This window comes from Notolabrus celidotus, chromosome 13 (assembly GCF_009762535.1).
Source record: "Notolabrus celidotus isolate fNotCel1 chromosome 13, fNotCel1.pri, whole genome shotgun sequence".
In the NCBI taxonomy this organism is placed as follows: domain Eukaryota; kingdom Metazoa; phylum Chordata; class Actinopteri; order Labriformes; family Labridae; genus Notolabrus; species Notolabrus celidotus.
The window spans coordinates 24,313,155-24,328,259 of NC_048284.1; the positions used below are offsets into that span (position 1 = coordinate 24,313,155).

The window sequence follows — 15,105 nt, forward strand, 5'->3', positions numbered from 1 at the left end:
CAATCCAAACTCACACAGACAGCCCTCCCTAACCAGGACGGATGCCCAGTTGTTTACTTACCACTTTACCTCCCTGTTGTTATGTGTAAGCACTAAGTATGTGTGTGTGTGTGTGTGTGTGTGTGTGTGTGTGTGTGTGTGTGTGTGTGTGTGTGTGTGTGTGTGTGTGTGTGTGTGTGTGTGTGTGTGTGTGTGTGTGTGTGTGTGCGTGTGTTTCCATGGCAATGAACAGCTTCCTTGCCCTCTAAATCTCCTATGAATTCATTTAAAGGACCAACACTGGGTGCAAAATGTTCGTGCTGGGGAAACAGTACAAACTGCAAACACAAGTTTACTTTAGATTTATATATCGTTTTTGTGTGGTCACATGTTTCATACCTAACCATATGTTTTGTGCTCTTTTTGGTGGCACCAGAGCACAAATGGTTTAAGATTCACATAAGACACAGAATGGCGGCTGCAGATATCAGCTCAGAATTGAAGCAGATATGAGTGCAGACCTACAATAAGACTCTAAGTAGGAAAATATGAGATGTTCAGATTTGAGTGAGAAGGAAATGCGACATAAGACAGCAGGTGATATGAGAAAATCATAAAGATGCAATGTGGTTATGGATAAAGTGGTTTCAAGGGAAGAACCAGAATAGAAGTACTATTGGAAACTAATATGTGCTTTAGGAAAAGGGAAAAAAGACATTATGCCTCACTTATTCTGTAATGCAAAGATATTATTGTATTTCAATTAAAAAGGTACACATGTAGATAAATAATGGAAACTCATCCTGCAAACAAGCAATTACCAACAGACAAAGTGACAGTGACAAAGTATGTAACATGCTGGAGAAGCCCTAATCTCAACCTACTTATGGTCCTTTAGACTCTAGTAGACTCTGCTGTCCTCCCCCCATTATAGTATAGTACAGTAAGGTGCAGTTACTTGGATGCAGACCCGCTGTGTGCACGGTCACAGTCGCAACCCATGTAGCCAACTCGGCTCTTTGTCACCCTGGTTTATTGGAATCGACTGCAGTTGGGAACTCAATCCTGTAACATTAATGAAGTATTGATCCACCTTGCCTTCATCACCTGCTACTGATGGCGAGGAGCCCAGAGTTTAGAGTTGTGTCACAAAACAAAACAAAACCTAAACAAACAGACTGAAAAACTGAAATTCTTGTCCAGACTGTTTGAACTCACAGGCTAACATATTTTCTTTAAAGCTCAACTTCTTGTTGATGAAACGTCAAAGTCACATTGTTCTTGTGCCAGGAGAAAGCTCAGACTTTGTTTGACCTCACCGATCCAATAATCAGACTAATCACACTCAACATTGTAGACATAAATACTGAAAGGGTAAAATTAATAATAATTAATCATTATTAGTTAGAACTATCGTAATTCTGACATAACTCTGGATTTGCTCCAGAGTATACTTTCTCATCACGTCCTCTCTCTGCGATGTCTGCCTCTCTTCCTCCGAGTCATTCTGCTGATCTGTAATTAACTCAGCACAAAGGCTGAATATACTCGGCCATGACTGTTGAACAAATTCTAATTAAATGGCTCCTGATTATTTAAACAAAATAAATAATGTAAAATGTTTCTTTAGAAATACACAAAATGAATACCCACCCTTAGACATTTAACAAAGACAAGCAAAATGAATAAATCCCTCTTAAAAAATCATATAGCATAATAATGGCCATGTATATTTCATGATTTCTCTTCATTATGCCATTGCTCTGTCCCACATACATGCCTGTGTTGTATATAGGAGGCAATATATGGAAACTATTTTTCAGCCCAACATCAAGCCCAGACTAGACTCTCTTTTTTTTAAGTTGTATTTTTGGTCTTTTTCGCCTTTATTCAATAGGACAGCTGAAGAGAGACAGGAAATGTGGGGAGTAGAGAGTGGCTGAACACATGCAGCAAATGGTTGCGGCTGGGAATCGAACCGGCGACCCCTGCGACGAGGACTGTAGCCTATGTATGTGGACCGCTAGGCTACCAGCACCCCCAGACTAGACTTTTTCAACAAGGACTTAACTTGAACTGGAAAGGGTTTTTATATAAATTCAGATCTGTATATGGTGCTTTTCATTTTGATTTGTCCATTAATATTCTGTCACACATTTTAAAAAAATGTTGCAAAGTGTGCGACAGGATACAACATGGCCACACAGAGAACGACAGAAAGGCTGCCGTGGTGACAAAGGGCTTCAGGGTCCGTGGGTCACAGAGGAAGGCAGTCGTTTGTCACACAATGTGACACTTTACACTTAATAAAAATCCCAGATCAATAAATGATCATATCCTTGCTCCTTGACATGAAGGAGATGGGTTACTTTAATTGCTGTGTTGCTTCCTTCCTCAGCTCTCTTTATCACCTTAAAACCTGCACAGTTACACCACCTTGCTTGGTTTTAAGGAGCAGTTCTGCATGTTGGAAAACACACGTTGCAAACAGTCAGACAAGGGGATCAATATCAACATTAATACCACTAGGGATGGGTTCACTATTTGGTCAGAAATAAGACATACAGGGGCGCTGGTGGCCTAGCGGTCTACGCGTCTCACATACAGAGGCTACAGTCCTCATCGCAGGGGTCGCCGGTTCGATTCCTGGCCGCGACCATTTCCTGCATGTCCTCCCCCCCTCTCCACTCCCCACATTTCCTGTCTCTCTTCAGCTGTCCTATTAAATAAAGGCAAAAAGCCCAAAAATATAAAAAAAAAAAAAAAAAGAAATAAGATATACAAATACTGGACAGCAAGTTCACAGAGAAAAGAAGTCACAAGGCATGTGCGCTGGTTTGGCAGAGTGGTTTTACGGAAGATATAGTCATTGAAGCGGGGAGCCTGGGTTCAATTCCAACCTGTCACCCCATGTCAGCCCACTCTCTCCCAGTTCCCTGCTCTATCCACAGTCCTATCTCTAAATAAAGGAAGAAAAGCCCAAATATAAACGTAGAATAAATAAATAAATTCACAAGAAGGAGGAACCGAAGGCATAATTCAGTCAGCACATCAATTTATTTCTGTCCCTCTCCTCTCTGCTGCTCAGTAAATAGCCGGTGGTATGGCAGTGCCTGTGGAGCTCCCTTCTTAGAAGACAGATATGCCCCAACGCACCAGCTCCAAGTAATGCTGAAGTTGTCAGTCTGCGCTCACTCATACACACCAAAGCAGGATATGAAAGCCCTCTGGAGGAAAGGTCTGTTGCTCCCTGCCAAAACATGCATTCAGACAGGCTGTAAGGCAGGGGTAACGAGGTACAGAGATGTGCAGTGGTTGGGTTGACTCATTTGACTGACATATGAGTTTTCACACTGATAGAGCATACACCTCTTCAAGGAGCAGGCCACCTACGAGCTGCTATTTAATGAAACACTTTCTATAAACCCCAGTTTGTTCACAGTATTTAACTTTTGGACCTTGAGATCAGTGATGGAGAACTAGTTCTACCTAACCATATAAAATCCTCATTCCTTCCTACGTATACCTGTTGAAATATACAATGTGTATAACTGTGGTATAAACCCCTTTAGTAACAATTGAACAAGATCAATAAATAGGATTATATTGGCTTAATTACTCCCTCATTAGATGTCACTGCCATTGTTACTCACACTTACAAATTAAGTAAATGACTTTCAGTTCAAAATTTGATTCCCCATGGGCATGTTAAAGAATAGGATCTTGCAGAAAGAGTTACAAATAAATACATTAAACACAGTTTTCACAGGAATAGATACTTTTCTGGGTGAGTTTAAGGATATATTCATTTTTTTCTGTGATTGCAAATATCTATTCTTCTTTAATGAATATGTAGATATTAGTTTGGATGAATTGTGGGTCCTCCAATACCATTACAACATTTCCAGACAGTGTCTAGACTAAAGGCTAATCCTATTTCAGAATGCCCCGTGTTGCAGTAGGTGGACTCTGAGGGGCGCGGGGGGTTATTATTGATTGTTCCCACCCTGCAGGCAGTGATCAAAACAGAACCAAAAAGGCCCACATTAACATTCAGTTGCAATAATAATGTTCAGGTTGTTGACTGGCTGAAATTTGAGGCTATTCTTTTCTGCCGACAATTGGAGTAGCTCCCTTCTTTTGATCTGCTCATCTGACAGCTGACTGGTGGTCTATTTAAGATGTCAAACTTAGTATATTACTAAATAAGTAAGAATGAACCATTAACAGGTTTTATCAAGGTTAAATAAAAATCCCCTGTTGTTTTCAGCAGTTCAACACAAAACAGTGGACCACGTGCTTTACAACAGACACATTTTACAACAAGTACTTTAGGCACTGCATTTTTTTATCACTCAAAAGAGGTATTCAAGCTTTGACGTACTTCATAGTTACACAAGTAAATACAAATAAATTTGGTTTTGTCAAGAGAAACATCTCTCAGGGCTTTTAAGCTGAACTTGCCTTTCAAAGGACCCTTTTTTATTTATCCATTTCTGCTCAAGGACGCATTTCTGGTTTAGATGTTAAACAGGAACAGAAGTTGTCAATAAATGTCATATCGTGTGTAGGCTCTATCAGGCTATATAACAACACTGTCAGGCTGTGTAACAACACTGCAGCAATAGGATTCATATGCATATGAGCTGACACCACACCTTGACCTGTGGCTAAACCCATGGATCACAAACAAATGCAGCTTCACAACTTGATTGTCTGCAAACCGCAGCCAAGCTACACTGCAAAAACTGAAATCTAAGTAAGATGTAATATCTCAGATAGGGGTGAAATTTGCTTATTTTATGCCTGATAAGATAGTTTTTCTGACTAAGCACTTTTTATGTTAGAGTGTTTCACTTGTTTTGATACTGAATGATCTCAGCAAGATATTACAGCTTGTTACAGAGATTTTATGACCAAGATATTTCAAGCATGAGATAAGAAATCATGACTTTGACTCAATTTTATCTCTTCACACAATTAAAACAAATTACAGCCAAATGTAATCCACTGTTTTATTTTCAATGAAACAATAGAAAATATGTACTACTATATATTAGTACAGTTGGCACAGTACTGTAAACTGACACTTAATATTTAAACATTTAACATTTCAAACCGTTTCAAACAGAAATAATTACAAAAGTTCTTCCAAGTTACAAGGCTGAAAATGATCCTACATAATGAGAAATATATTCTCAACTTTTGTCTTTCCATCAAGAAAAGTAAATTAGTTTAGTAAAACTTTGCTGGTTTCAAGAAATGTAATGCCTAGTGCATTTCATTATGTCAAGACAAAGGCACTAGGGTGCAGACTTAGGCTAATGGTTAAGTTGCGAGGCCATGAAGTGGTTGGCCCGGGTTCAAATCCAGACTGTGGCCTCTTTCCCGCGTGTCATTCCCTCATTTTCCTACACTATCCATGGTCCTTTCCTCTACAAATAATAATACGTGTAAATGCCCGATGAAAAAGAAAAGAAAAAAGATAATGGCATTTACTTAATTTAAGAATATTTTTCAACATATTGCGAAAAGAAGTCTCATGTTTTTTTATTTATATCAAGAAAAATGCACTCTTTATTAGTGAAAATAAACTCATTTTAAGGTATTTCTGGGTTCATTGAGGTTAGATATTTTTATTTGTTTTGGAAAGTCCTAACAAGCCAAATTTTCTTGTTCTGTTGGCAGATACTTTTGCTTAGTTTAAGTAATATACCCCACATTTTTGTATATATTTTTCTTGTTTTTGAAGGCTGCCTTTTTGCAGTGTATGCATGTGCACTGAGGATGTGATGATGTCCTGAACTCAATCTGTGAGGACCCACAAAATGATTCACGTCACCTGAAAAATTGGTTCATTAGTAATTCATATGCTACGAATGAGACAGTTTGATCATGACAGTGAACTATTTACAGATCTGAAGTAGGGACCAGGGAGCCAATAGGGTGCGTAACTGCTGCCGACTCTCATGAAATGTCATAATGAGTAATTCCAAAAGGCCAGCTACACCCAGAGAAAAAGCATCTCATGTCTGGTATTATTGGTAGTGTAGCAATTAGTCAAGATTAATGCAACTCCATCAGTAGTTTCATGTTATTAAAAAACCTAGTCCACACACATTCCTGTTTTACAGTGGTCTGATTTGACTTGGCTAAATGAAAACATATCTCTAAGAGTCCCTGGAGATTTGTGCATGGGTGGTTGAGTTTGATATTAGGAAAGTTGATCACAACTACAGAACAGTAGAGAATAGCATTTCTATTGTTCTGGGAAACAAGATGTATCAGTAATACTTACAGCCGTAACCAAAGGGCCAAAACCCAGACTACGTAACAGAAAAATGTCTCAAACTAAGTAAAGGAGTACACAAAACCACATCAAAACAGAGAAAAGAATAGTGGTTGTTGTGATACATCCCAGTGTGTTGAGTGCCATATATTTTAAAGCAGATGAACAGCGATGCAATCTCACTGCATTCAATCGTAATGTAAACCATAATTGAGGAGCTGGCCACCTTGGAAAATGTAGGATCTTGATAGGAAAACGGATAAAAGATTCACTTTGAGTAGAGCATTAAGTCCAGAAGATAATTTAGAATCCAACTATAAATCCATAAGTCATTTCAACTAATCATGCATCATGTTTGTGCAACTGTTCTGCTCAATTACAGCTTGTAACGACAGACACAAAGAGAGTAAGCACCCCATTAGTCTGCTCAGCGCACACTAGCCTCTGATGTTTACTGAAATATACTTTATCGACTACAGTACAGTGAAAAATATAAAATACTATGACAAGAAAAGCCCAGGACGCCTTGTATTGTGTTGTGTTTTTCTGAAGAATAGCCTAATTGTTGAGAGGTTTGTCCACTTTATACTTTTGTAGAAAAAAAGACAAGACAGACAAATCCTTCATTATTGAAAGCACAGCATGAGAATAAGATAAACATGAATGAAAGGCCAGTCAGTCCTCAATGAAAATCCAATCCCCCCACAGAAGCCTCTGAATGTAATTTGTGATGGACAGATTTTCCCAGAAACAAACAATCTTAAACTGGTGAATGTGTTATTGGAGGTCCGGCTCTCCAGTCAATCAATTCATGGATGTGAATTCTCTCAGGGTTTAGACACTGTATGAAGGCAGCTAAGCTTCACAGAGCTCTGACATGAGGTCAATAATACAATAATAATGATGAGGGTAAAGGAAAAATACAACACCTACATATTTCAAGGAATATACATGCAGACTCCTGCCCTACTCCTTGCATGATCTACAACACTAAGCTTAGCTTCTTAGAGGACAACAACCATTTACATCTTAGTTGGGTATTGTCAGTGTTGAGTCTGTCTATAGCTTACACAAGCCTCCACATCACTCCACTTTTCTAACATCCTTAGGCAGCACAGCTTGCAGTCATCTGGCATGCACAGAGGCAATGAACAGTAACGCTTCATCATTCCAGCGCAACTCTCCAGGCTCATTTGTTTCAGCCAGATATGATGACATACAATAATATAAATGTTATATGCATCACACAGAACATAAAACACAACTTGAAAAAATCTGCAGAGGTGTCATCACTAAACCTCAGTTGTGGGTAAAACGACTTGGATACCCAGAATGGATCTCCAGAGACACCAACACTGATGTCAGCTCAGCTGCAGCCTCAAATAATGAATAGATGCAAGAGGCATCATGGATGATTTTACATTCATTTAACGCTTGATACCACAATGATCCGAGAGGCATCTGTGCCCACAAAATGGCAACTTAAGCAGTGCTTTCTGCTGCCTCAGTGCTCATTTGCTCAGGGCTTTGCATGCTTTGTAAGGAATGTATTAGCGAGCACCACAGGCTGTCAGAGTGCAACTCAAGATCATTTACGCCTGGTAGCTGCGATGTAGCTAGAGGGGAATCAGTGTCCAGGTCTAATAACAAATCATAACATTGCACTTTTAGTTCCAGGCAAGATGCTTTGTTTTATGGTCACTGCCCAGGAAATGAATAATTCTGTCTCTCAGGAAGCTGAGGAAATATTGTATCTACAAAACAAGATGATTTATCTCTAGTGGTCTGATCAGCTCACACAGACACAAACTGGCCACCGTGTCTCCACATGACACTTATATCATAATTCAATGTATCAGAAATAGGGTTGCAACATTCCGGGAATTTTCAAACTTGGAAACTTTCCATGGAAATAAACGCGAATTAACCAGGAATTTACTAAATTGAAGGTTGGCTCTTAATAGGGAACTTAAATATAGTTGGGGAAAACATATTTTAGCATAATCCTGACTAAAACAACCAGATTTCATGCAAGTACAGTTGAATATCTATGCTATTCCTCAATCACATGCACATAGCACACTGCTTACTGCAGGGCTATTGAGACCACGCCCACTACATGCACTTTTTATTTGCATGTTGAATGAGACTCTTTTGGAGGGAGAGCGGCTCTTTTCATTTAACATTTTGAATGGGACTTTTTGGGATTACATTTTTGTTAATTTTTGAATGGCTTGGGTCGGGGGGATGAGTAATATTTAACTCAACATTCCTGTTTTTGTTCTTCAATGAAAGAATTGATTGTTCAATAAAATATTTAACACTTGATAAAGTTTTGCTTACAAATAAATCTGTTTTAATTGTATTATTTTGGATGGATGTCTGCTTATAACAAAACAAATATTTATGCTTGGATGTGATACCTTTCCATTAAATTCTCAGTTAATTCCCATTCATTTCTATAAATTCCAATTTGGAATATTTCCAAAATTCCCCAACTTAACTTCCCATGGAAATTTACCAGAAATGTTCCACCCCTTTGCAACCTTAATCAGAAAGGTTTCATTTTTAAAATAAAAACCTTGAGAAGTGAACAGTGTTAACTGCTGGTTTTTAGCAGGTGAAAGTAAAATAAATACTACTTTGGAGTTCTTACGCAGCTTGCATGGAAAAGTGTATCTCAAAGTGTGTACACCCTGTGTTAATCAAATGGCCAAAATCTGAAAAGCAGAGTTGGGGATGAATCAGTGTCATTTCCCAATCCCTTTTAAAAGCAGGTACACCTGCTCCTGGTGCATTGTAATTCAAATGACTTATTTTTCAGAGAAGAATCAGCTCTGGTTATCCATGGAGTGAAGCACATAGGCAGACCAATTATTGGAGCAGAAGGAATCTACAGCTGCTCCCTAAGATTGCTCAGGAGTTGGAGGATGTGGCAGTGAGCATGCCCTCATTTTCTGGCACCAGAGTGTACCAAAAATACTGCCTGAATAACTTAACCAAGTTTTGTTGACTATGGCACAACTGCCCCTTTGCCTTTGGATAACACAGTGCCAACAATGATCCCACATACACCTCATTCAAAGTCTTCAATGGTGCTTTGTGTTTACCAAACAAAAAAGTGCTTTTTTTATCAACCTATTTCCACCTGCACTGTGACAACAACAGCATGTCAGACGGTGTGCCTGATGTCCTTTTGTCTTGCATGGGCAAAATTCCAGGCCATCCTTTTGGTAAGCACTTCAGCCTGAGGTGAAAGGAAGCTGTAGTGTCTATTATGACTTCAAAGTTCCCATCTTGTGATGAATTGACATGGACAATGGGGAGGGGAGCAGTCTGTTGGTGTTATTTTGATGCGAGATACAAGGCTGTATGGGGGAGGTAGGAAACAGCAGTGTCCCATCTACATGAATGCTGCCTGGTAGTTGTTGCCTTGGGCATACAATTGAGTCAAATGGAGGACACATTATGCAGTACCGGCACCGCTATTCTATTCTCACACAAACAATTCAACAGTAGGGTCAATCTTGTCAATGGGGAAAATGATGTGAGCTATAAAAAAAGACGACTCTGAGAATTACTCATTACTCAAATCCTAGATTAAGATTAATGAAGAGTAAGAGAATAATCAGACATTCATATTTAGTTATGTATTCTATTTACAGCATTGTTCTTGACTGACACATAAAAAAGTCTGGTTAAAATAAAGTCAGTGATTCTCATTGAGCAAATAAGAGTAACTGGAGAGTATTCATTATGAATGAATGGAAGACACTTCACATGAACTAGATCTGTAAAGTGATGCCCTCTGCATGAACCCACAGCTGTGGCCCAGGTAATGGGCCTCTGGTTTTCTGCTCCTCCTTGGGGGGAGTGGTGAGATGAGAAAAGGGGTTGAGAGAAAGGCTATAAGAGAGTGAAAGGAGAGAAACTGACAGTTTCATTCATGCAGACTAATGGAAACCGCATCCTTCATCCTGTTTTCTCTTGCATCAACAGCAACAAGGTCTACGTCTTCCATCCTCTTGTTGACTGTGAAGCTGCGCTGACCAGCTAGATATTGGCTTATTGAAACAATAACACAATCACTCCAATAACAATCTTGCCACTCCTAATTCAGAAACATAATTTTTTTTTTCGAAAAGCGTTTTGCACACCTTTGGCCACATTTCCTGATATTGCATCCCATTGCCCACATCCACTTTTGGTTATATCTGAGAATCGCAGGTGTTTCTCAACTCTGGGCAAACAGAAAAGAGGGACAGGATTGAAGGAGCGAGGGAGAGGTGTCCCAGATAAGGGCCCTATAAAACTGCAGATACCAAAACAGCTTCATATAGGCTTCCCCCTGCAGGTAATAATGATCTATGATAACTTTAACCTTCCTGTGTCCTGACCTTACACGGGACATAAAGGCAAAGCAGGCATCCTGAAAATAACCTTGCTGCAGTGGGTGCAATTTCATGAGCAGTTGATTTCTTTAGTACTGTCACAGAAAATTGGTCTCTCCTACCAGAGATGTGCTGCACCTTCATTGTAGGGTTGCATCATAATCTGCAGAAGCGACTGACTCTGTGATCAATTAGCCTAATAGCTGCCTTGCTGAGGTGCTCCAGGTGAGAACTGGCTGTCGATGTCACAAATTAATCACCTCAGTCAGGCTAATTAATTAAGTCTCTGGTGGAGGCTGATAACAACTCTCACAAGAGTATCTGAACTGGTGGTCCACATCTGTGACATTTGGTTTTGTAGATAAGTAGAGCTGAAAGTAGCATATACAGGTCTACTACTGTGTGTGCTCTCTTCCTTAAAAGAGAAAAGGAGGACTCTCTAAATTTAAAATTAACTAAGATATTATCCCCTTTTAATGGAGTTTAGATTATAAGATACTGTAAATAGATGTTGGGATTAATACATACCTTTACAATGTTTACTACACAGGTCTGATGATAAAGTCTTCTGTAAGAGCTCCATTAGTTTACCATGGGGTAAAATATTGTGTGGCAGATTAAACCATCAACTGTAAACATTACCTCCTTACTTATAGAACTATGTTCTCCAAGCTTAGCAGGACAAGATAAACTACAGTGACTTTACGTCTTACACATGCCCTGAGTCTTATAGTATAGATGGAGGCCAACAGAGACCCTGAGCTCTCAGGAGGGGACCGTCTCCCCGTCAGAAGACATGGTTTACTCTCACAGCAGGGATCCATAAGGGATGCTCTCATGAGGGACAAGCACCACCTAGTGTTGAACGTATGCACTACAAAAATATCAAAAAGCATGGACTGAAGCAACAACAGAAGAATATCAATTATAAAGTAAATGAAATATCTGTCATATTTTTGCCTTCGGTAAGACAAAGCAGTGTCACATAGAAAAGTGATCAGCTCTGATTGGCAATAAAAGGTATTTTTTCTGTCAGAGGGTATGTTGTTCCAAAAGCAAAGCAACCTACCTCCACGCTTCTGTACTTCTTACCTAAATTCTGACATCTCATTACGACTTTTGCAGGCGCCCACTTTACCTCATCACATTCCCCTTTTTACGTGCAGGTGGAAGAGAGAGGGCATTTAACAGATTACATGTTAAACCTGCTTATCTCATTTTTGCTCAGGTAACAACCTCATTAGTCTGCCCCCCTGCCCATTCCCAGCCCTCTCTTCACCCTCAGGCACCTGCTGTTTGCCACAGGTGGGCCTGTAATTGCTCTGTGGTGTGGTGGTGTTTCTAAGTAGTTAGGAGAGAGCAGCCTCAATAATGAGACCACTCAGTGTAATGCTTCTCCACTGCTGAGAAATGTATGTGTGAGCAGGCAGGTGTCTGGCACCTACATCTGGTTCACTGTTGTGCTACTACACAGCTGCTTACTGCTGCATCACAGACTAAATTCCACCAGATCCATGTCCAGTCCGTCTCCGATCCATCACCAGATCTGATAGGTTTCTATTCTAGTCGATGTGTTAACCCCCACTGGATCCACTCGTTCCAGATGCGTCTCTGATCTGGCAGGTCGGAAAGCAATGGATAAGATACGCAAGACTTCTATTTTTGCCGGATGCCGCAGAACGACGCATCAATCTCAACAGAGCAGATGGAGTGGGACAGGAAGTCAGGCACCAAAACAAAATAAAAACCTGGTTAATTTTCAGAATAAAACACTGTGTTGTCGTTAGATTGTTTTAACTTAACTATGACAAAAAATGTAATTTAGAGCAGAGGCAGGCCTGGAGTCAACAGGTCAGAGGTTTTCAGAGGCTGATAAAGACTACATGGATGAGGAGAGGAGGAGGAGAATCCTTGATTCAGTGATTACCGCGGGAAAACCTTGGTCACATGACTCCAGATGTCCGGCGGTCCTGCTCCGTGCTGCGTTCCGAAAACACAACCGGTGGATGTTGACGGACGAGAGAGCACGGAGCCGGACCGCAGCGGATCAGAAACGGATCTGGTGGAAGTCCCATGTGAGAGAAACAATGCAAGACAGAGACCGAATCAATGTTTGTTTGTGCTCGAGTCAAACAGGAAGGTAAAAGTATACTATGACTACAGTGAAACATCACTCAGCAGTATTTGTAATTCTCAGCCCATGTTTCTACCATGATGAATATTTATCAACAGGTGGCATGGTGATGGTGTATATTTCCTGTCCTTTCAAGAACTCAAACCAGTCTTTTCCCGTGTCTAAGGTGGTTGATCGTCAAGGGATAGAAGATCTGTAGTTCTTTTACACTGTTAATAAAAAAGGAATGTAAAAGCTGTTTTGAATACTCACTGGGGGTGCACTGTTTTTCAGTGGCCTCGCCCTGAGTGCTGCTCTTGGCCAGTTCCTCTCCTACAGAATAGTAATGCTTCCTTGTCACCACAGCTGGAGCTGGCGTTGCCTGAGCTGGCGTTTCAAGGTCTGCTGTGGTCAGAAAGGATCAGTTATTGACAACACATACAGCCCAGTGTGAATATATAATATGCATAATTTTGTTTGAGTAACACCTGAAATATAATCCTGACATGAGAGAGGGCTAGTGTGTGTGCAGATGTGTATAAAGAGCAAAGGAGGAGAAACATATTGAGACAAAAATGAAAATTGATCCGTCAGAGAAAGGTGACAGACCAATGAATGAAGTGAATATTGGGACTCAAACTGTAACTATATCACTTACAGCAGCTTTAAGTTTCATAGATCTCATGTGTGACTGGAAGGAAAAGCAGAGGTGGAGCACTGAGACATGCAAGCCCTAAAAATGAACCATTTCAAATCTTGCCAAAAAACTTGAATATCACTTGATGTCAAAACTGATCATGGCTCTTTCATCTAGTCACGGGGGAGAATATCCCCCCGGATACTCTTCTGCTTTTTAACTCTGCTGTAATTGGATATCATGCTGTGCTGGCCTAATTGATAGCTTCATAGCAGGACCCTGACTGAAAGATGAAATATTTACAACACTGTATTCCCCATTTTAGGCAGTTGACTTCTTCTTCTGCAATATTCATTTCACATTCTGTGCTTTCAGTTTGCTAAAATAGGAAATCAAAAGCAACAAAATGACTTCTGAAAACTGCTTCCTCTTTGATAAGTTTCCTGCTGGAGGAAGACCTCAGCGGCTTAAGTCATGAAGTCAATAAGCTCTCAGGGGGTAGGGCTGTGCAAACTGTAGATAATGATTCAAAGAGGAAAAGGAATCTTCCTGTGCAATTCACTCGCTACACTTAAGAGCTTTGAAATATGCATCAAATTTTGCCAAACACATCGTGACAGTGCAGAAGAAAAGAAGGGGGACAATGTGTGACATGGGGGGAAAACTATGTACTTGGATTTTTTATAGATGTAGCAGAATGTTGTTTTCTGGTGCCTGAGAATAAGAAAATATGAAGGGCAGAACTGGACAAGATGTCATGGTATTCCAATGAGTACGACAAGCTTCAGTAGTGGTGATGTTTATCTGATTCTGTAGTTAGGTATTGTATATTTTATGGTGACCGTACATTTTCCAACGTACTCCTCTCCTGTTGGTGTAGAGACTGTGTTCAGTGTAAGTCAATGTGTATGACTTGAAAACACTGTTCACATGTGTTACTGTTAGGGTTGCAAAGGGGAGGAAAATTTCCGGTAAACTTCTGAAAAGTTTCCGGTAAATTTCCATGAGAAGTTAAGCTGAGGAATTTTGGAAATTTTCCAAATTGGAATTTATGGGAATTAACTGGGAATTAAGGGTCATTTAATGGAAAGGTATCATATCCAAGCATAAATATTTGTTTTGTTATAAGCAGACATCCATCCAATTAAAACAGATTTATATTAAATATTACTCATCCCCCCGGCCCAACCCATTCAAAAGTTATCAAAAATACTGTATACTTTGACTACAGTGAAACATCACTCAGTAGTATTGGTTATTTTCAGCCCATGTTTCTACCATGATGAATATTTATCAACAGGTGGCATGGTGATGGTGTATATTTCCTGGCCTTTCAAGAACACAAACCAGGGGTTCTGGTGGCCAAGCGGTCTAAGCTCCCCACATACAGAGGCTATAGTCCTCTTGGCAGATGTCGCTTGTTCGACTCCCGGCCACGACCATTTCCTGTATGTCTTCCCCCACTCTCAACCCCCCATGTTTCCTTTCTCTCTTCAGCTATCCTATCAAATATAGGCAAAAAAAGCCCAAAAATATAACTTAAAAAAAGATCTAAAACCAGTCAAAAATGAACAAAAATGCAATCCCAGCAAAGTCCCATTATAAATGTTAAATGAAAAGAGCCCCTCTCCCTCCAAAAATGTCCCATCCAACATGCAAATAAAGAGTGCATGTAGGGGGCGTGGTCTCAATAGCC

General features: G+C 40.0%; 1 protein-coding gene across 3 annotated transcripts in view; it reads right to left on the minus strand.

Annotated features, from left to right (window-relative positions):
• Positions 1-15,105, minus strand: part of atad2b (ATPase family AAA domain containing 2B) — a 66,910-nt gene that overhangs the window by 25,583 nt on the left and 26,222 nt on the right. For 2 of the 3 annotated variants that reach the window (XM_034699329.1, XM_034699328.1), the window contains exon 24: positions 13,046-13,177. In XM_034699329.1, coding sequence (XP_034555220.1) covers positions 13,046-13,177 — 132 coding nt within the window. The remainder of the gene's footprint in view (positions 1-13,045; positions 13,178-15,105) is intronic. The other variant, XM_034699330.1, reaches the window with a different exon arrangement.